The following is a 27,395-nucleotide window of genomic DNA, read 5'->3' as shown; positions in this document are numbered from 1 at the left end:
TAGTAGCCATGGGGAGTTGGAACCCAGCTACTGTGGGATACAACGTAGGTGTTTCTTTGTTGAATTATTGAGCTATAACTAACATATAACATTGTATGTGGTTAAGGGGGACCATGGGTTGATTTGATACATTTATATATTGCAACATGATGTCAGCTAACATCTCCATCCTGCTGCATAATTACAATTTCTTTTTTGCAGTGAGAACAATTAAGACCTAGTCTCTTAGCAACTCTGAGGTTTATAATACAGCATTGTGAGCTATAATCACGGTGTTGTGGGTCACATCTCCACGACTTATCTACTAGTTGCAAATCTGTACCCTTTGGCCAACATCTCCCCAGTTCTCCCACCCCTGGTAACCACTATTCTACCCTCTGTTTTGATGAGTTTGGTCAAGGCACATGCTTTTTAAACACAATGTTAATTGGCCTCTTGTCAGTCGTGTGAACTGAGGGCATCCAAGTAACCAGAATGTGGGCTAAACCAGGAGGCAGACAGGGTCAGCCTATGAGGGTGCTAAGTGACCTCGTGGGGAGAACTCACCGAGAGAGATATCCTCTCCAGGTTGGATAAATCTGCATATGAGTGAAAGGAAAAAAAAATCAGGTCTCGTATTGTAGGAGTGAGACTTACTCTTCCCATCCCACGATTCCCTTGTGGTTTCTTCCCTTACCACTCACCTGTAGCCTCCTGCTTGGGAAATTCGGAATGGCTGGTTCTAAGAAACAGAAACACATTAGGGATCTGAAGACTGAGGGAGAGGACAGGGCTTTGGAGAGAAGAGGCATGGGAATCACAGAAGTGCAAACATGGTTCCGGAGAAGGGAGGGACATAAGATTCGTCAAGTATATCTACCTCTTGGTGGGGTCTCCATGTGACGAACCTACAAAACAACAACAACAACAACAACAAATGGGGAGGGATTTGTATAATGAGAAAATCCGTCACTTCATTCCCCTTCCCCAGTGTTTAAAACCAGGGCTCCCTGGAGCGCCTGAGTTGCTCAGTCAGTTAAGTGTCTGGCTCTTGATCTCTGGGCCATGAGTTCAAGCCCTGCATTGGGCCCCATGCTGGGTGTGAAGCCTATTTATTAAACAAGCAAACAAACCAGTGCTTCCCTGAACTCACCATGCTGGGTGCATCTGTTGATGAAGAAGATGGCGAGGAAGAGGATGGAAATGGAAAGGCAGCTGAAGGTGGCAGCGAAGATCAATCTGTTGGCTGATGGGGGAGCAGCAGGTCATAGAATCAGTTTGGCTCCTGAGACACCCTGATCGAATTCAGCCCCACAGGTGCGAGGAGTCAGATACTCTGGCTTCCAGAACTTGCTGCTACCACTTCTGAGCTGGGACTTCCAATGACTATGGGAATTTCATTAATCTCTCTGACTTTCCATTTCCCTCTTCAAAGTGAGGATAAGAACAATAGCCATTGGACTGGATAGCAGAAGGTTAACTGGGTGGGCACTTGCAGAGAGGGCCTCGCCCAAAGGAAATCCCTAATAAACCTTTCAGCCGTATCAATAATTCTGATTATTTATGGTGAGCCTCTCTGTGTAGGGGCTTCACACGTTCTTCTCATCTTGACAGGAAGCACATGAGATGGTGGGAACGCAAGCTGGTACAGCCACTTTGAAAAACAGTGTGGAAGTTCCTCAAGAAGTTAAAAATAGAGCTACCTTAACAACCCAGCAATTCCACTACAGGGTATTTACCCCAAAGATACAGATGTAGTGAAAAGAAAGGGCACCTGCACCCCAATGTTCATAACAGCAGTGTCCACAATAACCAAACTGTGGAAGGAGCCCAGATGTCCCTCGACAGATGAACGGATAAAGAAGACGTGGTCTGTATATACACAATGGAATATCACTCAGTCATCAAAAAAATGAAATCTTGCCATTTGCAATGACGTAGATGGAACTAGAGGGTATTATGCTGAGCCAAATAAGTCAATCAGAGAAAGGCAATTATTGTATGATCTCACTGATATGTGGAATTCAAGAAGCAAAATAGGGGAGCATAGGGGAAGAGAGAAAAAAATGAAACAAGACGAAATCAGAGAGGGAGGCAAACCTTAACAGACTCTTAACTCTAGGAAACAAACTGAGGGCTGCTGGAGGGGAGGTCGGTGGGGGGATGGGGTAACTGGGTGATGGGCATTAAGGAGGGCACGTGATGGAATGAGCACTGGGTGTTATATAAGACTGATGAATCACAGACCTTTACCTCTGAAACCAATAATACATTACACGTTAATTACTTGAATTTAAACAAAATAACATTAAATTTAAGAAAGAGAGAAACATACAAGGTAGCTTTACTGTTCCCATTTCATTCTAACCTGAGCAAAGTATGCAGAAGTTAAGGGAATTGCTCCGACTCCACAGCTGGGATGGGTAGCTCCGTGCTGGCCTCTGGGTGTGGAAACACCAGAGACGTGACCTCACACTCTGGGGAGACGTACATTTACCCCCGTCACTGTGATGCCGCAGAGAGAACAATAAGTCCCATCCCAGAGGAATGAAAATCCACACTCAAGAGTTCAAGAGTTAAATGGTATATGTACTGGGGTATTATTCAGCCATAAAAAAAGTAGAAAATCCTGCTGTCTGCGACAGTGCAGATGTGTTATGCTGAGGAGACGAGCCAGACGAAAGCAAATACTACCTGCTTAGATTCTACTTATGCAAGGAATCTGAAACAAAGAAAAAAATATCTTTCAATTGAACTTGTAGAAGCAGAGAGTAGAGTGGTCGTTGCCAGGGGCCAAGGAGGGTGGCGGGTGGGGAGGTGGGAAGAGGCTGGTAAAAGGCTACCGGCTTCCAGTGAACAGAGGAGTAAGTCCTGGAGATCAGACCATCACGTGCACACTTTGGTCAGTTATGCCTCCAGAAGGGGGGTTAAGGAGAGGGGAGGGATGAGAACACGGAACTTGAAGAGCTGAGTAGTGATGGAAAGCACTGGCTTCAAAGCAGAGTCTAAAATCTGACTCAATGTGTAGGAATGAGATTGTAGTGATGATGATTATTTCCCCCCTCATATCCCACCCACACCTGTCTCCCCTCTGTCACGGAGGATGCCAGCGCTCCTCCACTCCCTTTGCAATTTTTATGTTCTCTGGATCATGGTTTCTTTCACTTTCCAATGTGAACATTTGCATCTCATTTTCGGGAGACTGCCAGGAAGGACCCCGAATGCCTCGGGATCTCTGTATCCCAGGGACACCTCTTTCCCAGGACTGCCTGAACCCCCTAGCCCAGCACAGTGCAAAAGACACCAGGGAGGGACATGGATATCGCACTCTTGCTCAGTCCTTTTCTTCTCAGCCCTCCTTCCCCGGCACCTCCTACACTGTCACTTTCACATCAATACTTCTTTGAATCTTTTGGTGGCACTGAATCCAAGAGACCCTCAAAGCAGCAAACTATCAGTGCCTCTCCGGGAGCCTAAGAAAGCAGGGTGGGAACAGCTGCTCCAGACATCAGCCCTGCTTACCGTTCATCTGGCCTTGGGCTTCTCTCCCCCAGCCCCTCACTAGAAGGGAGAAGTAAACCTTCACAAGACATTCCCCTTCCTACGGCCCCACAACCTGCTGATCTGCGTTCACCCTGAGACATCCATGTTTCCTGGCCAAATTTCCCATCGCTCTTTACAAACTGCTAGAATAAATTAGCAAGGGTCTCTGGTGTCGCCATGAAGGAATCACAGGGAGTGGTGAGATAAAGCTTGCCACGGGCATAAATGAGGCCTCAGGCAGCAGAGAGGAAGCCGGGCCTTATATGCGCATATGCGACCCTCTGTACGGGCTGGGAGCATCCTATCTGTGCTTAAAGACTTTATTCCATTTAGGATTGCTGCGGTATAAATTTGAGCTCAGAAAGTACATCTCAAGAAATGATCTACACACCCACTAGGATGTCTATAATAAAATGAAAGGAAAATAAATGTTGGCAAGGATGTGGAGATATTGGAACCCACATGTATTACTGGTGGGAATGTAAATTGGTGCGGCCACATTGGAAAACAATTTGGCAGTTTCTCGAGAAGTTAAACATAGAGTTACCATATGTCTCAGCAATTCTACTCCTAGGTAGATATCCAAGAACACTGGAAGCAGGAACTCAAACAGGTGCTCCGCACCCCCCGCCCCCAGAGGTCATAGTAGCCTTAATTGCGATACCTGAGAGGTATGAACAACCCAAATGTCCATCATTGGGAAGGGAATGGGGAGAGACTGCTGATGGGGAAGGAGAGTCCGTTTGGGGGGGATGAGAATGTTCTGGAATGATAGAGTGACGTTGGTTGCACAACCCTGTGAATGTGCCAAATGCCACCAAATCGTGTACTTTAAAAGGCTGGATTTATGGGATGTGAATTACAAATCAATACAAAAGAAAGAAAATAAGTAATGCGAGAGCCAAAAGGAAGAATATTCCTCTTCCTCTTTCCCCTCTCACCCGTCGCTAGACTTCCTGCCTTATTTCTGGTACTTCCGTGGTCCTTGACTCGATCCGATTTCAGATTTCTCCCAGAAAACATTCCTGGTGTGACTTATGTTCATAAGGCTGGAATAGAGCTCATTCCCCAAGTCTGCTAATACCGAATGAAAACATTTTCAAAGGCTATTACTTATTTTGCAAGGACATTTTGGGAGATACCTTAAAAAAAAAAGTTGTTCTCGCATAGACTCTAATGACAGCCTTGGACAATTTTGGTTCATTGGAGTAGATTACAGGGAGGTTACGAGTTGCAGAAATTAAGTAAGCAACTAGATGCCACTTACATTATATATTTGGCCATTAAAATGTGGATGAGCTGTTTTCATGCAAAGATGTCCAAAGTTCTAACTTTTGCAAGCATCTCCGAGGATAGACTCTTAGTCAACTCCTCATGGAAAAGCAACATCAGAGAAAAATAACTTAATATTCACCTGTTTTTGAGAACTCTAAAGTTTTAGCAAATCCTTGATCACACACATTCCCAAAGCACCTGGGCTCCACGGGTCCCCATCCTGTTGCCCAAACCGGACACACAAGCTCATCCCCAGTCTTCACAAGACTCCGCCATGGTGTTTCACTACGTAAAAAGACAAACGACGCGCCTCTAACTGTTTTACTCATCGGCCTTCCCTTAACCCACGAGGAGCTTGGGGGTCGTCTTCCCAGAAAGGCAGTCATCTTCTCTATCACAGTGAGAAACCAAGCATCAAAGTTCTTCTGTGCCTTTTAACCAAAGGGGACTGCCTGCCTCATGTGGTGGATAAAAATTAGAAAAATATCTCTCAGATTATCTTACCATTTTTTACTCCCGTAGCTCCATGTCCATCGTGGACATCTAGAAAACAAGATGCAGGGGGGACAAAGTCAGTGATTGAGTGGAAATCTTGGGGACATAGGTCCTCTTATTCTGCTTATGGACTCTAAGCTCCCTTTGGGAAGTGGAAAATGTCTTTCCTATTTCCCTTCCCCACTTCCCATTTCCCATTTTCCCCTTGGGATGCTCACTGGGTCCCCAAACCTGGGCCATAACATTAGATGGCTCTTTTTTTTTTTTTTTAAGATTGTATTTATTTATTTATTTGAGGGGTGGGGAGAGGCGGAGGGAGAGAACCTCAAGCAGACTCCATGCTGAGCACAGAGCCTGACATGGGGCTTGATCTCATGATGCTGAGATCATGACCTGAGACAAAATCAAGAGTCAGATCCTCAATGACTGAGCCACCCAGGCACCCCCAGACAGCTCTTTTTAGTACTCCTGAGTTTCACATTATTTTTATCATATTATGTTTAATAACAAAACATTTATAAGTGATCTCACTAATTTTACCCCTTCCAGTCCTATTCCTTGCCAGTCTTCCCTATCCCGGGAAGGAGCACCACCATTTTACAAATATTTTCTCCCATTTGGTAGGTTGTCTCCTCATCTTGCTGACTGTTTCTTTTGCTGTGTGGAAGCTTTTGGCCTGAAGCAATCCCACTTGTTTATTTTTGCGTTCGTTTTCTCGTGATTTATGGGTCATATAAAAAAAATCATTGCCAAGGTCATGTAAGGAAGCTTTTCCCATTTTCTTCTTGGGGTTTTATGTCTTGGGGTCCTATGTTTAAGTCTTTAATACATTTTGAGTTAATTTTTGTGAGTGGCACAAGATGAGGGTCCAGGTTCATCCTCTGCATGTGGTTATCCCGTTTTCCAACATCATTTGTTGGCTCTTGATTCCATTCCATTGATCTATGTGTCTATTTTTATGCCAATGTCACACCATTTGGATTACTATAGCTTTTTAAAAAAAATATTGTTTTATGCACTTCTGTTATTTTCATAGGTTATATAATGGCTATTCAGTAGCCTAGAATCCTTGCTATCACATGACAGTTTTTTAAAAAGATTTTAGGGGCGCCTGGGTGGTTCAGTGGGTTAAAGCCTCTGCTTTTGGCTCAGGTCATGATCCCAGGATCCTGAGATCATGACCTGAGCTGAAGGCAGAGGCTTAACCCTCTTGAGCCACCCAGGCGCCCCCATAGCTTTGTAGTATAGTTTGAAATCAGTATTACATTAGCCCCAGCTTTATTCTTCTTTCTCAGTATTGCTTTGGCTATTCAGGATCTAACAGGTCTTTTGGTTGAGTCTTTAGGATTTTCCATGTATAACATTATATCACCTACAAATAAAGACAGTTGTCCCTCTTCCTTTCCAGTTTGGATGCCTTTTATTTCCTTGTTTTGCCTGATTGCTAGGGCTAGGACCTCTAGTACTATGTTGACTAGGAGAGGTAGGAGTGGACGTCCTCATCCTGTTTCTGTTCTCAGAGGAAAGATTTTGACCTTTCGCCTTCGCGTACGATGCTAGCTGTGTATGTTCTGTCATGTTGAGATGCATTGCTTTTATACCTGACTTGTGGAGAGGTTCTAATCTTGAAAGGACATTGTGTTTTGTCAAATGTTTTTTCTGCCTCTATTGAGATGATTATAGTTTTTTTGTCTTTCATTCGTTAAAATGGTCTATGACATTTACTGACTGTGTACGTCAAACCATCCTTGCACCCCAAGGATAAATCCCAATTAACCATAATGTAAGATCTTCTTAATGTGCTGTTGAATTTGGCTGCTAAGGTTTTGTTGAGAATTTTTGCCTCTGTGTCCATGAGGGACATTGCTCTGTAGGTTTCTCCCAGTGTCACTATCTGGCTCTGGTATAGGTAATGCTGGTCTCATGAAATGAATGTAGGAATGTTCCCACATCTTCAATTTTTTTTTAAAGATTTTATTTATTTATTTATTTTTTTGACAGACAGAGATCACAAGTAGGCGGAGAGGCAGGCAGAGAGAGAGGAAGGGAAGCAGGCTTCCTGCTGAGCAGAGAGCCCGATGTGGGGCTCAATCCCAGGACCCGGGGATCACGACCTGAGCCGAAAGCAGAGGCTTAACCCACTGAGCCACCCAGGTGCCCCTTCAATTTTTTTTAAGTAGGCTCCACACCCAACATGGGGCTTGAACTCATGACTCTGAGATCAAGAGTCACATGCTCTACTGGCTGAGCCAGCCAGGTACCCCAACATCTTCCATTTTTAGTAAGACTTTGAGAAGGATTGGCGTTATTTCTTTAAATGCCTGGTGGAAATCACCAGTGAAACCATCTGGTCACTTTTCTTCATTGGGAGGTTTTTGATTATTGAGGCAATCTCCTTATCTGTTATTGATCTGTTCGGATTTTCTATTTCTTCATGATTCAGTCTTGGTTTATAGACTCCTACAAAGATTCTCTTGCCCATAGGTGATTGCCCAAGTCTCCAGGTGCTTCTAGGCCATGGCCAACAGGACCTGGAATTAATTTACAGTCTCTTTCAGGTTCCACAGCTGGTACTGAGCTCTGTCTGCCTATTACTCAATGCACAGGCGGGTGAGACTCCTCTCGGGTCCCTTGCTGTGTGGTGCCAGATCCCACAACTCCCACAAAGGCACTTCGGTTTGTGGATGGATGCCAAATTTCTGTTGTTGAAGTGGGGGGGTCAAAAGCGAGGGATGTCTTATGCCGTCCTGATAGTCAGTTTGGATTTTTCTTGTTTTCTCAACTTGTAGCGGCTCTGGGAGTTCTGTTTTCAGCAGCACAATAACAATACAATTGGTCTGTCGTGTGCAATCAGACATCAGAGTCTCATACTGTGACCCGGGGTCATCTCAGGGTCTATGTTGAGTAAGAGGGAGGTTTAGGACTGACCCTGAAGAGGCCAAAGCAACATGGGTGAAGGGAAGGACCAGAGATTCCTCTTTTCCAATGCACCTGGGGATATTCTTACCCATCTTTCTATTAACCATAGATTTTATTTTCTGAATGTGACACTTTGATATCTTGGGACATTGCTGACCCTGATCCTGATATCTTGGGACATTGCTGACCCTGATCCCCCACCAAGGGTATCCACTTCCCCAAGCACACCCCTCAGGTGCAAACCAACCATTCCAGAGCTCATACTGCCAACCACCTCCTCTATGGCTCTCACACTCTGGGTCGAGATTCCCTGTCAGATACCAGACAATCAGGGACAACCTCTATACACCAGAGCCAATCTTAAGTCTGTTCCTTCCCACAGAAACCTCAGTAAAGACTCTTGCCCAGTTTTCCTCCTCCCTCTGTTTCTTGACTGTCCTTTGTGTGTCTCTATGTGGTCCTGTGTGGCATGGCTATACCCCTCTTCTTGGGAACTCTAATAGACTATCTTTCTCTCTCTCTCTCAAAGATTTTACTTATTTATTTATTTATTTGAGAGCAAGAACGTGAGAGAGCGCAGAAGCAGGGGGCAGGGCGGGGCAGAGTGAGAGGGAGAAGCAGGCTCCCCCAGGACGATCTGAGCTGAAAGCAGACACTTAACCAACTAAGCCATCCAGGTGCCCCCAAACTATCTTTTTCTCAATGACAATCATCTCTTCATCTTTGGCCATACTCTACCTCAAATTTTCTATTCATACCTATATTCTTTTTTAAAATTTTTATTTATTTATTTGACAGAGAGAAGGAGAGCACAAGCAGGGGGAGCGGCAGAGGAAGACGGAGAAGCGTGCTTCCTACTGAGCAGGAAGCCTGCCATGGGGCTTGATCCCAGGACCCCAGGACCATGATCCAAGCTGAAGGCAGATGCCTAACCCACTGAGCCACCCAGGTCCCCTAAAACTCTATTCTAAAACACTCCCACCTCCACCTCGTTGATCCACACTCAGAATCTCTGATGAGAACCTTTCCCCACACTCACTTCCTATTTCCACCATATTTTACATTCAAGTGGTTACATCTGTCCATTTCCCGGACTTTTCCTTGCCCAGCCAGGTTCCATCACAGCACAGGAACATATGCCTCAAGAGCAAACCCGAGGCAGCCTTTCTTACCTCTGACCTTGAGCTGTAGGTATTCGCTCTCCCCTGACCACTCCTGGGAGACCATTGTCTTGTAGGCGCAAAAGTACATCCCAGCATCCTTCGGCTCCAGGTGAGTAAGGAGGAACTCAGCCTTGTGTCCTGTGGACCTCTGCTCCTGCCTGTACCTGGAGTCCTGCAGCTTCCCCAGCACGAATGTCACATTCTGGAAGTGAGACTGGCACCTCAGGGTCACGTTGCCTCTGTATCCCACCACTAAGCTGGACAAGGCACTGAGGGAGGGCTTGGGAAGTGTCTCTGGAAAGAATTCAGAGTTAGTCTGACTCTTCATCATGATGACCACCAGTGCCCTCCCAGAATTCAGAGCATGAAAGAGAAAATCTGGGTTGCAGGAACAGATAGGTGAGAAAACTCACCATTCTTTTTCTCATCTTCAAAGCCCAGGCTGAGCCCTGGAAGAGAAACCCTCATGAGACATGGGTTGTATACTCATCTTTGAGTACATATCAGGCAGAGAACGCATGGCTAATTTGTTAGAGATCTATCCTGTTTCTTGGAGGCACTTCCTTGGATTGATTTTTTTTACCATTTGCTTATGTCCCATTGTTTCTCATTCAGGAGTTACGTTTACGTACAAAGTTCCAGCAGCCTTTACCCATTTATGGTGTTGCTTTCATGATCAGTCTTTCTTTCACCATCTAGATATCATTACACATTTGCCTATATTTTCTTCTCCTGCTTTCCATGACTGCACTTTTCACCCTGGCCACTTAAATAACACAGTCGTTATTTTACTGTGGAGTGTGAGCAGAGGGCTTCCTCCCTGATTCAAATGGAGAGAAGTCGCTCTCTCTGACAAGATTCTTCTTTTCGCAAGGAGTTCAAAACATTCACGGTCCTAAATGCTCTTTCTACATGTGACTTTGATCTTCACAAACGTCAGGCCCTACCTCTCCTGTGTTCTGTTCTGTGTATTTCATTCTGGGATAGGAAGGTCATCCCTTGGATGAAAATATGGGAAACCTGTCTTGGGGGTCTGTCAAGCAGTGAAGCTAGAATTTCTCTAGATGTGAGAATATCTCAGAACATCTGGCCCTTGCTTAAACTCAGGGGTTAACTCACAACACAGAACCCCCCAAGTTTCACCAAGAAAAAAGGTGCATTGAGGCCCAACTTGCAGTGACAGTGGTGGGATTTATAGGTAGGAAATCATCCTCTGGGTCGTCAGGGGGTCCTAGGTCTCATGTTCCCTTTTTAGTCCTCCCCCAACAAACCTGTTTTTAGACTCATGTTGTGTCAGCTCTGGTATCACCCAATATTCTGCTCAAACAGTGACCACCCCTTTTTAAAATAAGCACACAGATGCCTTTAGTTCATTTTGCCTTATGAAACCCTACTGGAGAATAGGGTGTAAAGGCGAGAGAGAGGTTCTCTTTCTTTGACAAATAAAACTATATATACTTAAGTTACACAACATGATCTATATGTATATACACACACACATACATAGAAAAATTACCACAATCAAAGCCAATTAACACATCCATCAGCTCCTAGAGTGACCCTCTGTGTGTGCGTGCGTGTGTGTTCGGGGTGAGAACACAGAATGATTAACTACGGTCTCCATGCTATGTGTTGGATTCCTCAGAAGTTGTCCCTCTTTCCTAACAAGGGACCACAGTGGACATAGACAAGGAGGACTGTCCACACAGAAGGAACTGTCATTGATGGGAACGCAGGATAACTGGAAAAAAACACATTTCTCAGGAAAAAAATACAATGAAAACCCACCAATTACCAAGTGTCTGTCATTCAACGGACTCTTTACAGACACTGACCACTGACACACTTATACTCTTCAGCAGGTCCTTGGTGGGCCACTGTCATCTATCCTCTTACAGCTATGTGCTCTGAACAACGTCCAGCCTCATTGGGTGCTACACCTCCCACTGAGACAGGTAGCAGTGGGGATAAGAGAAGCCACAGCTCCCTAAAAACTTAGGTGATGCTGTGGTTTATGATAAGAAATACACATTTGCGGGGCGCCTGGGTGGCTCAGTGGGTTGAGCCTCTGCCTTCGGCTCAGGTCATGATCTCAGTGTCCTGGGATCGAGCCCCGCATCGGGCTCTCTGCTCAGCGGGGAGCCTGCTTCCTCTCCCTCTCTCTCTGCCTGCCTCTCTGCCTACTTGTGATCTCTGTCAAATAAATAAAATCTTTAAAAAAAAATACACATTTGGTCTTTGTCCTGGTTTCTGGCACACAGCTGCTACTAAAGCTCTTGGAATTTTCTTAACCATGTTTTTTTTTTTTTAAGACTGTTTATTTATTTATTTTAGGAATCTGTACACCCAATATGGGGCTCAAACTCATGACCCCAAGATCAAGAGTCCCACGCTCTTCTAACTGAATGAACCAGACACACACCCTTGGAATTTTCCAATGTTTGGATGCAATATAAGTGTCTTTCATTATGTTATGAAGTGACTTCTGGACCACACCTAAGGATGAGGGCTGGTTGCCAGGGGAACCAACCATAGGATGGCAAGCTTGGAACATTCAATTCCATCTCCTTGACCTCTGGGAATGGGGGAGGGGTTGGAGATGGAATCAATTGCCATTGGCCAATGATTTAATCAATTGTGCTTATGTAATGAAGCCTCTATAAATGCTCAGAAGGATGGGTTCAGGGCACCTGGGTGGCTTAGTTGGTTAAGTGACTACCTTCGGCTCAGGTCATGATCCTGGAGTCCTGGGATCGAGTCCCGCATTGGGCTCTCTGCTTGGCAGGGAGTCTGCTTCTCCCACTGACTTTCCCCCTCTTGTGCTCTCTCTCTCTCTCTCTCTCATCCTCTCGCTCTCAAATAAATAAAAATAAAATCTTAAAAAAAAAAAGGGAGGATGGTTTCAGAGGGCTTCCAGGTTGATGAACAGAGGGAGGTGCAGGGAGAGTGGTGTGCCTGGAGAGGACATGGAAACTCGGCGCCCTTTCCCCATACCTGGTTCTCCACATCTCTTCCATTTGGTTATCCCTGAGTTATAGCTGTTTATAGTATACTGGCAACCAGTAACTTAAATATTTCTGTGAGTTCTGTGTGCCTCTCTAGCACATTAGCCAAACCCAAAGAGGGGGTCATGGGAACTCCTGATAGATAGCTGACTGATCAGGTGATGACCCAGACTTGCCCTTGGCATCTAAAATGGGGAGGAGGGAGTCTTGCGGGACTGAGACCTCACCTACAGGATCTGATGCTGACTCCAGGTAGATAGTATCAGAGCTGAGTTAAATTACAGGACACCCAAATGGTGTTCAAGAATTTCTTGGTGGTTTCCGGGCCCCACCCCCACACATTGGAACTGGGCACCAGAATCGATCTCCAGATTCCTGTTAAATTACGATTTAACAGATCCTTTGAACGCATCGTCTGGAAAGCTTAAAAATTGTATCTAAAGCATTCTTCAGGTTATGTTATATAAAATATTCTCCTATTCTATTGTAGAAAGAAATGTTGTGGTGACACATCCTGGATGGACCTTAAAAACATCATTCCTGGGATGCCTAGGTGGCTCAGTCGGTTGGGCCACTGCCTTTGGCTCAGATCATGATCCCGGTGTTCTGGGATCGAGTCCCGCATTGGGCTCCTGCTCAGCAGGGAGCCTGCTTCTCTCTCCGCCTCTGCCTGCCTCTCTGCCTGCTTGTGCGCTCGCTCTCTCTCTCTCTCTCTCTGTCTGACAAATAAATAAATAAAATCTTTAAAAAATCATTCCTAGAGAAAGAATCCAGACATGAAAAGTCACATGTATGATTCCATTTACATGATAGATGCAGAGTAGCTCCATTTAGAGAGACAGAAAGTACATGGGTGGCATCCCCCCACCCCACCCCAGGGAAGGGGGATGGCAAGTGGCTGCTTTGTGGGTACAGCATTTCCTTTACGGGTGATGAAAACATTTTCGGTGGTTACACAACATTGTGTGTAAATGTCTAAATGTGTCTAAAATGCCACTTGATTGTCTACTTTAAACGGTTACTCTTAGGTGAATTGTATCACATTTTAAAAATTTTACGTTAAGTTGGGTACATTTACCCTCTGTACTGAAAAAGTATAGAGATCGAACTATCAGAAGTCCACCTGATATAAGAAGCGGAAATGACTAGTTGTGTTAGTTTAGGCACGAAACCTCCATTAAGTGCAACAGTGAATCTGGCTTCCAAAGCAGCCCAACCTAGGGATTCAGGGCTGTTAGGGTCTTTTCTCTCAGCTGCCATGTGTCATTCCCTCTGAGTATTGTCACGGCAGGACCAGGAGCCTGGAAGCAAGTCTGTGGGCAGCTACAGTCTGGCATCTTTGGGAGGTCACACTGAGAACCAAAATTTATCTGAATCCCAATGCTAGTCTGAGAATCTTCCTATAGAAGTGGACTGCCTTGCTAAGCATTATAGACCCATCCATGGAATAATGATTCATTGTGTCCTCCAGAAAGGTAGGTTCAAGTCCTAACCCCCAGCACCTGTGAATGCGAACTTATTTGGAAATAGCATTATTTGGGAGTAGGCTAGTCCCATAATTCAGTATGACTGGTGTCCCCATAAGAGGTGGGGAGCTATAGAGAGACAGACACGGAGGGAAGATGGCCATGTGAGGACATGAGGGATTGCAGCAAAGCATCTGCAAGAAAGGAACCCAAGGACTGCCTACCATCCCCAGAAGGGAGGAGAGCCTGGAACAGAATCTCCCTTGGGGCCTCGGAGCCCTCGAAGGAACCAGCCCTGCTGGCACCTTGACCTTGGACATCTCGCCTCCAGAACTGTGAGAGAATAGATTTCTGTTGTTTTAAGCCATTTGGTGTTTGGCACTTCCAGAAATGACTACGGGCAGGATGAGGTGAGTCTCTCGACTGCCCAACTTATTATGCCCTGCAGTAGGGGCTCAGGATATAGCCACACCAGGGGCTCAAAGCATTACCTAAAGGAAGGGCTGTATCTCAAATGAAGGAGGAAGGAACTGGAGCAGATGACAAGTCCTGATATCCTCTCCACACACCCCTCAGCTCCACCTCACAAAAGAGGAACTGGGATCTTGGTCAGTGGAACTGCTGGCTCACAGTCTAGAGCTCCTACGAGACCAAGCCAAGGTCATAATCACAGGTCTTCCTATTAACAGGCTGAGGTCCCTTAGATTACATCACATTCAAGTTGAGGACAGTTAAAATCAGTAGAGAATGGGGTTGGTCAGAAATTTTTCTTTTCATCCATTGTCCCCAGATGTAGCCCTTCTTTATAATCTTGGTCTGTGCCCAAACCCATAGTTCCACACCCTATGTATCCCACCCTCCTCTATGCCAACAAGCATTCATGGCAAGAGTGGTATTTGGACCAAGCAGGTTTGCAGACCTCATGGGAGCTCTGCATTGCTTAGCTGAGTAAATGAGGGTATCACCCCATGGCTCTGAACCTCACTTCCTCAGGTCCCCAGAACAGAGGAGTGTCATACCACAGCCCACGAAACTCTGACAGGTAGCATGTGTCCAGTACACAGAAGATATCATTTCACATCAACCCCCGCTTCACCGTGAATTTTCTCACCCACCCAAACCCATCTGTCCTAGTCCTGGAGACTCACCAAGGCAAAGCACGGACAGGAATTCTGTGAGCATACTGTCCCTTTGACTCAGACTGAGATCCCGTCTTCAGTTTTACAGTTCAAAGGAAGAAGGGGAACTGGGCCATCGCGGGTCCCTCCTGCCCACTTTGTCTCCACGTTGTGTGGGTAGAGGTCTTACCCCGACATGTTGGTTCTCCACTGCCTGGTGTACAGTTTCCTCCTCACAACTAAGCCAGGAAACCATCAGTGACAACATCTCCCTCATAAATGTGGTGTGTGTGCCTCCAGCTCCACCCACTCTGAGATCTGTCCTATCTCATCTGAAGTCCTGACCAAGACATTTTCTTTAAAAAAATTTGTTTTGGAAAATATTTTAAAGTTACAAATAAAAAAAATATTACAGAGCTCCCACATAACCATCAATCAGCTTTCTCATTGGTAATAGAACTGCTGTATATTATGAAAGCCAGGAAGTTGGCATGGGCACAATACGATGCCTGGGCAAGCACGTGGTAACATCCAGAACATCCTGCAGGAGTCTTTGGTAAAAGATGGGAACCACTGCTCCTGAGAGCAGGGTGGTCAACAAGAAAACAGAAATTTTGAGGCTGAGCCACTTATCTTTCAGTAAACCTTGACAAATGGGTCCCACAACATCAGAGTTTTCCTGTGCTTTCTGTTATAGAAGAGAAAGTAAATCAAGGGAAATTGAAAAGCTTCTATTCAACTTTTTTCTCAAATGGGAAGAGGGTAATCCCATTTTCCAGGAACAAAGGAGGAAATATTGGTGAATTAAGGAAGCAAATTCCTCTCTAGTAGTACAACACTCATCTTTCCTTCCCAGCTGCGCTTTGCTTCCCGGGTCCATTAAGAACTTTTGTTGGTTAATGATTGCCTCACATAACTGAAAACACGAAGGCAGTGTTCAAGCATGGGTAGATCCAAAGCCTCAAATAATGGTACTGGGAATCTGTCTTTCTCCATGTCTAGGTGCCTCTTTCCACTGTGTAGACTTCACACTCAGGTTGGTTTTCTTCATGTGGTGGGAAGATATCCAATGGCATCTCCAGGGAGAAATAGTGTGTTAGCACTAACACTTGCAGTGAAACTCATAAGGCAGACTCAATGTTGTTTTGATCCTGGTTTATATGTCCATTCCTAAATCGATAAATGTAGCCAAAGAGATGGATCACACTAATTGGCCTTTTGGGTACGTATGAGCACACCTGCAGCCATGAGTCTGGATCAGTTTCTTTCTTTTTTTTTTTTTTAAGATTTTATTTATTTATTTGACAGACAGAGATCACAAGTAGGCAGGGAGGCAGGCAGAGAGAGAGAGGAGGAAGCAGGCTCCCTGCTGAGCAGAGAGCCCGATGCGGGGCTCGATCCCAGGATCCTGGGATCACTACCTGAGCCTAAGGCAGAGGCTTTAACCCAATGAGTCACCCAGGCGCCCCTGGATCAGTTTCATTTAAACACAGAGAGTAAGTGACAAGTGGTCAATGTCCCAGTGAAGACAGTTATTCCAGGATACACTGGATATGAATAGGTAGACATGCAAAAATTCAGTACTGTCTACTATGTGCGTTTATCTGCCCATCTCAGGCTGTGCCCAGGCAAGACCTTTTCTCCTTCCAAGGACTAATCTATGATTCTTCTCTCCCTTAGCCATGGGTCTTTAACCATGAGATTGCTGAAAGCATATGCAGATGCCACAATGTTATCACTATACATCTGTTTTCTAGAATTATTAGGTCCCCTTCCTGGAGGTATGAGAGGTGCATCTACTGATACACAATGTTACAAGTGTTGAAAAATCCTATACTACATCTCAAAGCAGATGTCAGCACTTCTGATACACAATACCCTAGCAGAGGTTACACACACCTGAGCCAAAAGCGAAAAGTAGATTCTCATACACTCTCTGAGAGGGCAGAGAGGTTAGATTGAAATTATTAGGTTAGATTGAAATTATTGGAGGGACTAAGACTGGAAGAGAAGATAGAGCAAGAAGAGAAGACCCCCCAACTCTGGGCCACTACAACTCTGGACCACTATATGTCTATCAAAGACACCTTGTTTGAAGCTCATACAGGCTCCTCACCTTCTGACTCAACCTCAACCTTGTCCTACAATTATTTTTTCAGTACAATTCTTCAGAAGTTAAGTTTCCGACAAAAAACACCAATGGAAAGTGAGTCCTGATTTTTATTAAGATTTGAAGTCACCGACGTTCCACACTAACTAGTAAGAGGAATGTATGTGTGAATGCACTTGTGCACACTTTCCCTCCGTGTCTCCCAGATCCACTTATTTCTGGTCCATCTCTTTCTGCCATCAGATGGGGTGACTTGGCTCCAGTTCACATGTCCTTCATCTTCCCCCGAGAACAATGTGCTAGCTGTCACGTGTTCTTCTCGTGGAAAGGGAAGATGCACAGGCACCAAATCAAAATATGCAGTACCCCTGAAGACCTGGGCTGGAGAGAAACTGTTGCTACTTGCACCTTATCCTGCTGACCAAAGCAAAAAACGTGGCTGAATCCACAGTCGAAGGGCTATTGATGTGATCTATTTCACTTTGACTTCTTGGCCGCAGTTATTCATATCCATCCCACATACAAAATATGCTCGTTCCCACCCCAGGACATGGTCCCCCAAATTTCCATCCAGTAATGGCATCAGGCTTTAAATCCAGGATCTAGTGATCATTATCAAGTCTATCAGTGGCTCCTCTGGATCCAGGACTCTTGAACTAAAGCACAAATTAGCTGCCCCATACATCTGCCATATGATGACAAAACAGAAGTGGGAAAACCACAATACTCCCACTTGAGAAAGCTTCCTCCTTATGTGTGTAGGTGACATAAAGCAGTCACTGGTTTGCAGTAGCTTCAAAAATCACTCTGGGAAATGTTGCTAGATGCCACAATTCTGGGGGTGGAAATGTTCCTTCACAAAGTTTCATTTCTGTTCTTCATGAGGAGCTTCTCAGCCCACTGTCCTGTGAGGTCTTGGTTCCTCCTTCTGAGATGTCTTTCTTTTATTAACCTTCCTGTCCACTTCTGAAGACGACCTTGGAGAATATGACCCGCTTGATGGATGGCCCATTTTCTCAGCATGCTTTCTGCACACAGGAAGTTGAAACTTCAAGTCGTTGTATAATTTTTTGAAGCTTAGATTGACAAAAGTTTTGCCAGCTTGGCTTTCAAAACCATTGTGGCTTTCAGGGTACCTGGGTGGCTCAGTTGGTTATGCCTCGGACTCTTGATTTTGGCTCAGGTCATGATCTCAGGGTTTCTGGAGCAGAATTCAGTGATCGCTTACCTACAAGACCTAGTGTTCATCACAACAAATTCCCTCCTTAATCCCCATCACCCATCTGGCCATCCCTCACCACTTCCCTCCAGCAACCCTCAATTTGTTCTGTATCATTAAGAGTCTCTTATGCTTTCCTTCACTCTCTCTTTTTTCTTTTTCCCCTTCCCATATGTTCACCTGTTTTGTTTCTTAAATTCCACATATGAGTGAGATCATATGGTATTTGCCTTCCTCTGACTGACTTATTTCGCTTAGCGCTCTAGCTCCATCCATTACAAATGGCAAGATTTCATTTTTTTGATGGCTGAGTAATATTCCATTGCATGCATATATATATATATATATATATATATATATATATATGCCACATCTTTTTGATGGACATTTGGGCTCTCTCCATAGTTTGGCTATTGGGAACATTGCTGCTATAAACAGCGAGGTGAATGTGCCCCTTCAAATCTGTGTTTTTGTAAATTTTGTGTTAAATACCTAGTAGTGCAGTTGTTGGATCCTTGGATAGTTCTATTTTTAACTTTTTTATTTTAGATTTTATTTATTTATTTGAGAGAGAGAGAGAGAGAGAGAGCTTGAGTGGGTGGAGGGCGAAAGGGAGGGGGAGAAGCAGATTCCCTGCTGGGCTCAATCCCAAGATCCTGGGATCATGACCTGAGCTGAAGGCAGACCATTAATCCACTGAGCCTCTCAGGTGTCCCTATCTTTAACTTTTTGAAGAACCTCCAAACTGTTTTCCAAGTGACTGCACCAGTGTGCACTCCCACCAACAGTGTAAGAGGGTTCCCTTTTCCCTACATCTTGATCAATACCTATTGTTTCTTGTGTTGTTAATTTTAGCCATTCTGACAGGTGCGAGGTGGTATCTTCTCCTGGTTTTGATTTATAGTTCCCTGAGGTTAGTGATGTAGAGCATCTTTTCATGTGTCTGTTGGTCATTTGTGTGTCTTCTTTTTTTTTAAGATTTTATTTATTTATTTGACAGACAGAGATCACAAGCAGGCAGAGAGGCAGGCAGAGAGAGAGGGGGAAGCAGGCTCCCCGCTGAGCAGAGAGCCTGACGTGGGGCTCGATCCCAGGACCCTGGAATCATGACCTGAGCCAAAGGCAGAGGCTTTAACCCACTGAACCACCCAGGTGCCCCTAGAGTTTGGGTTTTTAAAAAAGATTTTATTTATTTATTTATTTGTCAGAGAGCGAGCAAAAGCAGGGGGAGCAGCAGGCAGAGGGAGAAGCAGACTCCCCACTGAGCAAGGACCCCATCACAGGACTTGACCCTGGGACCCTGGGATCATGATGTGAGCTGAAGGCAGACACTTATTGATTGAGCTACCCAGGTGTCCCAGTTCTTTATAGATTTTGAATACTATGCCTTTATCAGATATATCATTTGAAAATATCTTCTCCCATTCTGTAGATTGCCTTTTATTTATTTTATTTTAAAGATTTTATTTATTTATTTGACAGAGAGAGAGATCACAAGTAGGCAGAGAGGCAGGCAGAGAGAGGAGGAAGCAGGCTCCCCACCGAGCAGAGAGCCCGATGCGGGCCTCGATCCCAGGATCCCGGGACCATGACCTGAGCCGAAGGCAGAGGCTTTAACCCACTGAGCCAACCAGGCGCCCTGTAGATTGCCTTTTAGTTTGGTTGCTCATTTCCTTCACTGTGCAGAAGCTTTTAATCTTGATGAGGTCCCAATAGTTCATTTTTGCTTTTGTTTTCTTTGCCTCCGGTGACATGTCTAATAAGAAGTTGCTGTGGCTAAGGTCAAAGAGGTTGCTGCCTGTGTTCTCCTCTAGAATTTTGATAGTTTATTATCTTACATTTAGGTCTTTCATCCATTTTGGGTCTATTTTTGTGTGTGGTGTAAGAAAGTGGTCCAGTTTCAGTCTTCTGCATGTTGCCATCCAGTTTTCCCAACACCATTTGTTGAAGACACTGTCTTTTTTCCATTGGACATTCTTTCCTGCTTTCTTGAAGATTAGTTGACCATAGAGTTGAGGGTCCATTTCTGGCCCTCTGTTCTGTTCCATTGATGTATGTGCCTGTTTTTGTGCCAGTGCCATACTGTCTTGATGATCACAGCTTTGCAACACAGCTTGAAGTGTTGTCTCCAGTTTCATTTTTCTTCTTCAGAATTGCTTTAGCTATTCAGGGTCCTATAGACCGGGAATCTCCAGCGGTGTCTGCACCAACCTGTTTCCATCTCCTCAGTGGAATCATTTCGACCCAGGTGTCCAGCGCCCCTGGCTGGGTTAGAATTTGAGCCCTGAATTCACTGTGTTCATATAAAGGGTTTGCATAAATTATGACCTCACGGAGCATTTTTATTCCTTCTTGTTTCCTGGACGTGGTTGGAACAAAACCTGTAGGTCACATGAGAGGAAGGAAGGGAAGGGTTGGCCAAAGATGCCACCACACCACATCCAGCTTCCCTCCCTGTAGTGGATGAGACCGGAGAGGGGCCCCCAGAGCAGCCTGCAGGGCAGTATGATCCCTGAATTCCTCTGCCTCCTCTGCTTTGGTAAGTCTCTTGGGCCCGTCTACTGGGATTAGAGGTGAAGGTGGGTGGAGAAAGATGGGACCACTGGAAATGGGAAGAGCAACAGTAAGGTCTGCTTGTCTCCACTGATTGCTTTGGGTGTGTCAGAAACCCAGGGGAAGTCTTGAGACACATCTTATCGGTCAGATGTTCGCCGGTAGGCAAATACATTTCACGCCATAACCTGTCCTCTGCCTCTGTCATCCCTACTTACTTAAAATGTTATTGACTCAAGGGGCGCCTGGGTGGCTCAGTGGGTTAAAGCCTCTGCCTTCGGCTCAAGTCATGATCCCACAGTCCTGGGATCGAGCCCCGCATCGGGCTCTCTTCTCAGCAGGGGAGCCTGCTTCCTCCTCTCTCTCCCTCTGCCTGCCTCTCTGCCTACTTGTGATCTCTGTCTGTCAAATAAATAAATTAAAAAAATCTTTAAAAAAAATGTTATTGACTCAATATCTTAATTTTATTTCTTTTTATTTATTTTTTCAATGTCTTTGAACAAGCACATTCATCTGAAGATGGGAATTTAATGCCAATAGCTTAAATTTAAAAAAATAAAATTCAAATGAAAAGCCAGGGTCACTTAGCAAAAAATAGGTTGGTGTAAACATATATGCAAATTAAAGGAGGAAGGCGTTAGGACAGTCTAGCCATGGGCTTTTGGCCATCACATTTCTGAGCCCATGCCCAGCTACTTTCCTGTCACAAAGGGCAGTTGGCCAGAGACAGATGTGTGAGAAGGCTGATCTCTAGCCTAAGGAATTCTTTGTTGTGATCAAAGGAGTAGAAGTGACTGGAAAGGGTTTCAGCTTTCTGATGCTTTGATCAATGCTATAAAATACTGTGTCATTGCATCCCGTGAAACCATCTGTAGGGCCCCGTGGTTTGTATCCCACCCCGAGGGAAATACCACTCTGACCCTTGCAAACAGTCCTGCGTGATGGGAATCAGACCCATGTTGATAAACGAGGACCCTGAGACTGACAGTTCAGGGTTCCTGCTCAGGGCTGTGCAGTGAATGAGCAGAAACCTCAAAGTTCAAACCCAGGCCTGTCTGGATCCAAAGTCACTGCTGTTTTCACTTGGTCATAATGGGATATTAAGAATGAGGCATGGTGGGTCTTCAGAATGGGAAAGTCCCCGGGGTGAGTCAGCAAATGTCAGCTGGGAAAAGTATAAGGAGATGAAAGATGAGTGCTTCAAAATGTTCAGGGGCACAGTAGAGCTGGCGGCATCTCCGGAGGTCGATCAGCTGGTGCTAAGAAGACCTGCTTCCCACAAATAGGGACAGCATTGTCTTAGCTTGGTTGGGTCCCAGCGATGTGATTGATTTTCACAATAATCGCTGACCCCTAGATTCTAGGATAATCCATGGGGCTTTAGTTGCCTTCAGGCTGGTCTATCTGGTGAAATGAAGAAAGGACGGTATTATAAGTTTGAATCTTTCTACCAGCCTTGAAAAATCTGAGTCCTGCTTAAATTGGGACATCTCTTCAATTGTCCAATGTGCTTTCTTGATTCTTACTGTGTTCCAGGATTGTTTAGACACGGGGGATGCTAAGGAGAACAGAATAGAGTAGCTTCCTTCCAGGTATTGACGGGACAGTAAAGCCTTGTGTCTCTCAGGGCATGAGTACATAAACTCTCTTAAGAATTCAGGGGTTTGTGGGCATCTGTGGAACCAGGACAGGTCCTGGGGCCGTGGGAGGAGCGAGCTATACAGGAGACCTTCTGGGAGAAGTGAGGAAGGAGCCGGGAGCAGAGCTGGAGCCACAGGCCAGTGTGGGGGAAATGAGAAGCCCCAGAGGCCTGACCTCCAGGGAGGCCCCGGGGGACGGGCTCCGGGCGGGTGCTCGTGTCTCATGGACGGTTCTCTTGCAGGGCTGAGTGCTGGCCAAGGAAGCAGGGGGACTGACGGTGAGTTCCTTCAGTCAGACCCTCCTTCTCCTTCACTCCAAGCTCCCTGTATCACTTCTCTTTCCTTCAAGGGGTTTCTCGGGAGCAGACAAGGGCACCAAACCCCATCCTGATCTCTGCTTCCTTCCAGAGTCCCTTCCCAAGCCCTCCCTCAGGGCCTGGCCCAGCTCGGTGATGCCTCGCTGGAGTAACGTGACGCTGCAATGCCAGACTTCTACCAAGAATGTCAACTTTGTTCTCAGAAAGGGAAAAGTTCCTTTGGAGTCTGTGCAATCATGGATTTCCACAGGTGGGCCGGCTGAATTTCACCTCACTGACCTAAAAACCAACAGCGCTGGAGAGTACACCTGTGACTACTACAGACGGGGGCCCCCATACACACGTTCACAGCCTAGTGACATCCTCCTACTACTGGTGACAGGTAAGGAGGGTGCCTCGAAGGGACACAGGGTCTTCCGGGGACAGGTGTGGGGAGGACCGAAGGAGGGAGGGGACAAGGGGAGACGGAGAGACACAGAACAGAAAGAGCCAGGGCTTGAAGGGGAAAACGCCTTCCCGCAGTCAGAGTGAAAAGAGGGTTAGACCAGGGATCCGTCATTTCCCCCACGTGGCGGGAACCCCTGCCAGGAAAACAAGGATGGGTGGGGGATGCAGGGCTTCTCCCCATGACCTTGGAACCCTACTTCTCTTTCAGGAGATTTACCTAAACCTTCCCTGCAAGCCCACCAAAGGGGTGAGGTGACTGCAGGAGACACCGTGACCCTGCAGTGCCAGAGGCCAGACAATATTTTTGTGCCTGTAATGTTCGCTCTACTGAAGGCGGGAACGGCAGGGCCCATACGGGTCCAGAGTCCAGCAGGGAAGGAGACAGACTTTTCCCTCCGGACTGTGACAGTCAATGACGCCGGGAACTACAGCTGTGTGTACTTTCTGATGAAGGCTCCTTTCTTGACCTCACAGCCTAGCAGTCATCTCGAGATCCGGGTGACAGGTGAGGCGACAGGTGCATGACTCTTAGGACTTTTAAAAATTTAACTTATTTCTTAATTATGTTGTTTTTATTTGGGCTATTTTACTGGCTTTCTCCAGTTTTGTTGACCTATAACTGACTTATAACACTGTTAGTTTAAGGTGTGCATCCTTTTTTTCTTTTTTCTTTCTTTTTTTTTAACCGGAAAGCATTTCTTCTGTTACTTTCGGATTCCTGTTTCTCCTTCGCCTTCCTGGTCATCTCCTTTTTAAACCTCTCCTTTCCTACTTTCTAGTCTTTGGCCTTTGTTGCTTGGCCTTCTTGGAGACTTTCTCAGCTTGTTCTTCCAAACGACCCATCCCGCCCCCACCAGAGCCCCTTCTGCCACCCCGGGCATCCCCGAGAGCTGTGGTCCATCCTGCTGACGGCAACTTCATGGCAGTACCTCTCTCAGTCTTGGAACACGCTGCTCCCCGGCCGCCTGCTGTCGTGACACAGCTGCAGAATCTTCTAAACTTGCTGCTTCAGGGGAGGCTGAGCCCACGTCCTCGGCCTTGTGCATGTTTGCGTGTGCACTGTGGTCGGCGAACCTTCTGTAGTTAGGACGCAAGGTCAGGGCGGGCAGTGCCGAGAGGTGCAGAGGGCATCCTGGGCCTAGCGGTGTCCTCACGGGCCTCTCCCCACGGACTCTGTCTCCGGGGAGCGTTGCTGCTGATGGGTTCAGACGCGAACTCTGCGCTCCTGGCGTGTGTGAGCTGGAGGAGTCAGATGCCGGTTCCCTCTGGGAACCAGGGCCAATGGCGAGCCCGAGCTCTTCCTGGGTGAAGCTGAAATGAAACGCACAGTGGTCCCGACGCCCAGCTACTAAGCTGGAATTTTCTTGGGCTCACTGGCTGCACAGAATAAGTCTTTGCTATGAGAGCAATAAGGAGGGGAGCAGACGCAGCCCCTGAACGACCTCCATTCTCTGTGCAGCAACGGTGGGTTTTGGGGTTGCTGCTAAGCCTGGTTCCTACTAGGAGGAGGGAGAAGGGGAAAGGGCAGTGCAGGAGGGTGGAAATGAGATGACGATCAAGGACAGGAAGGGGGAGCGGTAAGGCAGAGAGACTGGGAAGGAGACCAGGGAAGGGCCACTACAACTCTCTGGAAATCCCACGTTGTGTTGAGTGACGACAGCGTCAGGGGAGGTAGAGCTGAGCACTGACCAGGAAGCGCCAGCGGGTGCAGGACAGTCACACCGGGCAGGTCCTCGCGAGGAGGGTTGCTCCTTTCCAGCTGCTGCTCATCCTCTCCTCTCTCCCAGCTCCCCCAGGGGCCGCGTCCCGGGATTACACCTCGGGCAACCTCATCCGACTGGGTCTGGCTGCCGTGACTGTGGTGATTATGGGGGCTCTCGTGGCGGAAGCCTGGTGCGGCCAGAAGGAGTCTCCACGTGCATCCACATAAAACAGCTGAGCGCGTCTCTTCTTTGGGCTGGTGTCGCGACACGGGGCTCTCTCAACACCAGACTCCACCATGGGACTTCTTGTGGTTCTCAACGTAGACACAGATGGCATTTTGGGTGGGACAGTTCTTCATCACAGGGGACTGTCCTGTTTGTTGTGGGAACACTTAGCACCACTTCTCATTCCCATTAAAGAGCAGTTGAAGCCCCAGTCATCGTGGAAGAAGATAGCAAACAAGTTCTATTGTGCTTTTCCCAACACCCCTAGATGTGGAGGACGGGAGTGAGTGGTGTTCCCCTGGCGGACAGCCTGTGTTTGAGGACCAGGAGAAATATTTCTTCTCTTCCTCCCTCTCCTGATCTCAGGTCTGTCCTTCTATGCATAGGCTCCACAGCTGTCTGGGGAGTGAGGCATCCTTCGTCAAGTTAACAGCCTATGTGAGATCTTTGGGGGAGGTTTGGGAAGCTTGCAGATGAAATGTGACCTCACTTATTTCCTGACATTATGGAAGACCCAAAGTGGCCCCTGAGAGTGTCATCTAGGATCGAGTGGCCAGGAACTGTCCCCCATATTGAAGGCTTCTTGGTGCTCAGGACAACAGAGATTAAGACAGAATCACTTGGTTGTAAAGTTGTTCATGTATCAAAATCAAAATTAATAAAGTATATGGCACCAGCTCACTTTTCCTGGAACCAGGATATGGAAAATGTGGACTTTAACCAAAAAAACTCCATCCACACTAATTAACTGCGATACAGCATTCCACGGTGTTTTAGTAAAAGTAAAAGCATCATGATTTCTTGGTGTTCCATTATCAGAGAAACCTGAGAATAAATATCTTTTACTTAAGTGTGATCTTGGTTTCGGAAATCAGAAGATAAAAACAAGTGGCCTCGAAAAGGATTTTCTGAACCGTGGGTTTATGTCTAAGACATTGCAGGACATCAAAACTGCTCTCATAAATCATCCCTTGCTCCCAGGACCAAGCCCCAAAGCACACACGCTCCTTTAGGTCAAGAAAGATTGGGGTTCTCTTCCCTTGAGACTTCTGGTATATGAAAACTGAATAAATGCCAAAACAGTTACAAAAATGGAAGCATCTTTTGAAGGCTTATATCTAGCACAGACACAACTCAATCCTATTTTGCTACTTACAAGTTAATGATCGATTTGTATACATGTATCGAGTCTTAGAGCAACTCAAGGTCCAGAAACTGGAAACTAGCAGTGAGATGTTCTCTTTCATTTAAGCCTGAAGATGCATCTCCCTGTCTGTACTAATAGTCTCCCTTGGAGGGAAACTCAAAACTGATATTCTTTCTTTTTCTTTTCTTACCTTTTTAAAGGATTTTTACTTATTTGTTAGAGAGAGAGAGCACAAGCAGAGCAGGGACAGAGGGAGAATCAGACTCTCTGCTGAGCAAGGAGCCCAATGTGGGACTCGATCCCGGGACCCTAGGACCATGACCTGAGCTGAAGGCAGACGCTTAACTGACTGAGCCACGCAGGTGTCCCTCGGAGGGCCTTTCTGAAAGAGAGAGCCAAAGACACTGGTGACCACATCCCCACCTAAGCCTTGCTCAGCATTGTCTGTCATGAACCTCTCATTACAGCCAGGCCACGCTCCTTTCTACTCCTTGCCACCCTCCCTTCATCTAGAACATTCCGCATTTTTTTTTAAAGATTTTATTTATTTGAGAGAGATCAGAGGGGGAGGGACAAAGCGACTCCCCTGCTGAGCAGGGAGCCTGACACTGCGCTCCATCCCAGGACCCAGGGATCATGACCTGGGCCAAAGGCAGAGGCTTAACCAACGGACCCACCCAGGTGCCCAATCATCCAACATTTCAAAACCTGATTGGAACCGCACAACCTCCGGGAAGTTTTTTTTTACCCCGTCTCTGGCCCTTGCGTGATTTCCAACAGCACTTGGAATTTGTCATTTTTGTTCCTGACCTTCTTCCTTGCAAGTTCATCTTCCTGCTTAAACTAAAGTGCCCACGAGCTCACCGACCCTCCCGCAAGTCCAGCTAAGGCGTTCAGCATACAGCAGGCACTCAGTCAGTAATACAGACCCGGACCTGACGCAAGGGAAGCACCGCGCTCTCCCACACTGTAAAACGGAGCGGTCCCCAGCCCTACTGTCCGCCTGAAGGGCGGTCGGCCTTGTAGGCCCGCGTCCTGGGGACTACCGCCCTTGTCGGCCGCGTCCTGGGG

General features: G+C 46.4%; 2 protein-coding genes across 2 annotated transcripts; one reads left to right on the top strand and one right to left on the bottom strand.

The window, feature by feature from the left end:
• Positions 1–672: 672 nt before the first annotated feature.
• LOC111139569 (V-set and transmembrane domain-containing protein 1-like) lies at positions 673–15,027 on the bottom strand. Its single transcript, XM_022491886.1, has 6 exons — positions 14,994–15,027; positions 9,788–9,823; positions 9,384–9,668; positions 1,133–1,225; positions 860–887; positions 673–721 (listed from the first exon to the last, which is right to left on the bottom strand). The coding sequence occupies exons 1-6, from the start codon at positions 15,025–15,027 to the stop codon at positions 673–675; spliced, it is 525 nt and encodes a 174-aa protein (XP_022347594.1).
• A 5,770-nt stretch (positions 15,028–20,797) lies between these two features.
• Positions 20,798–25,451, top strand: LOC111139565 (T-cell-interacting, activating receptor on myeloid cells protein 1-like). The gene is made up of 5 exons (XM_022491881.1): positions 20,798–20,831; positions 22,728–22,763; positions 22,894–23,184; positions 23,458–23,754; positions 25,037–25,451. Exons 1-5 carry the CDS (start codon positions 20,798–20,800, stop codon positions 25,177–25,179), a joined length of 801 nt encoding a protein of 266 aa, XP_022347589.1. The 3' UTR covers positions 25,180–25,451.
• Positions 25,452–27,395: the final 1,944 nt, after the last annotated feature.

Source organism: Enhydra lutris, unplaced genomic scaffold (genome assembly GCF_002288905.1).
Source record: "Enhydra lutris kenyoni isolate GAN:26980312 unplaced genomic scaffold, ASM228890v2 scaffoldscaffold111, whole genome shotgun sequence".
NCBI lineage: Eukaryota > Metazoa > Chordata > Mammalia > Carnivora > Mustelidae > Enhydra > Enhydra lutris.
Note: the sequence above shows the minus strand (reverse complement) of the source record. Positions and strands in the feature narration are given on the sequence as shown.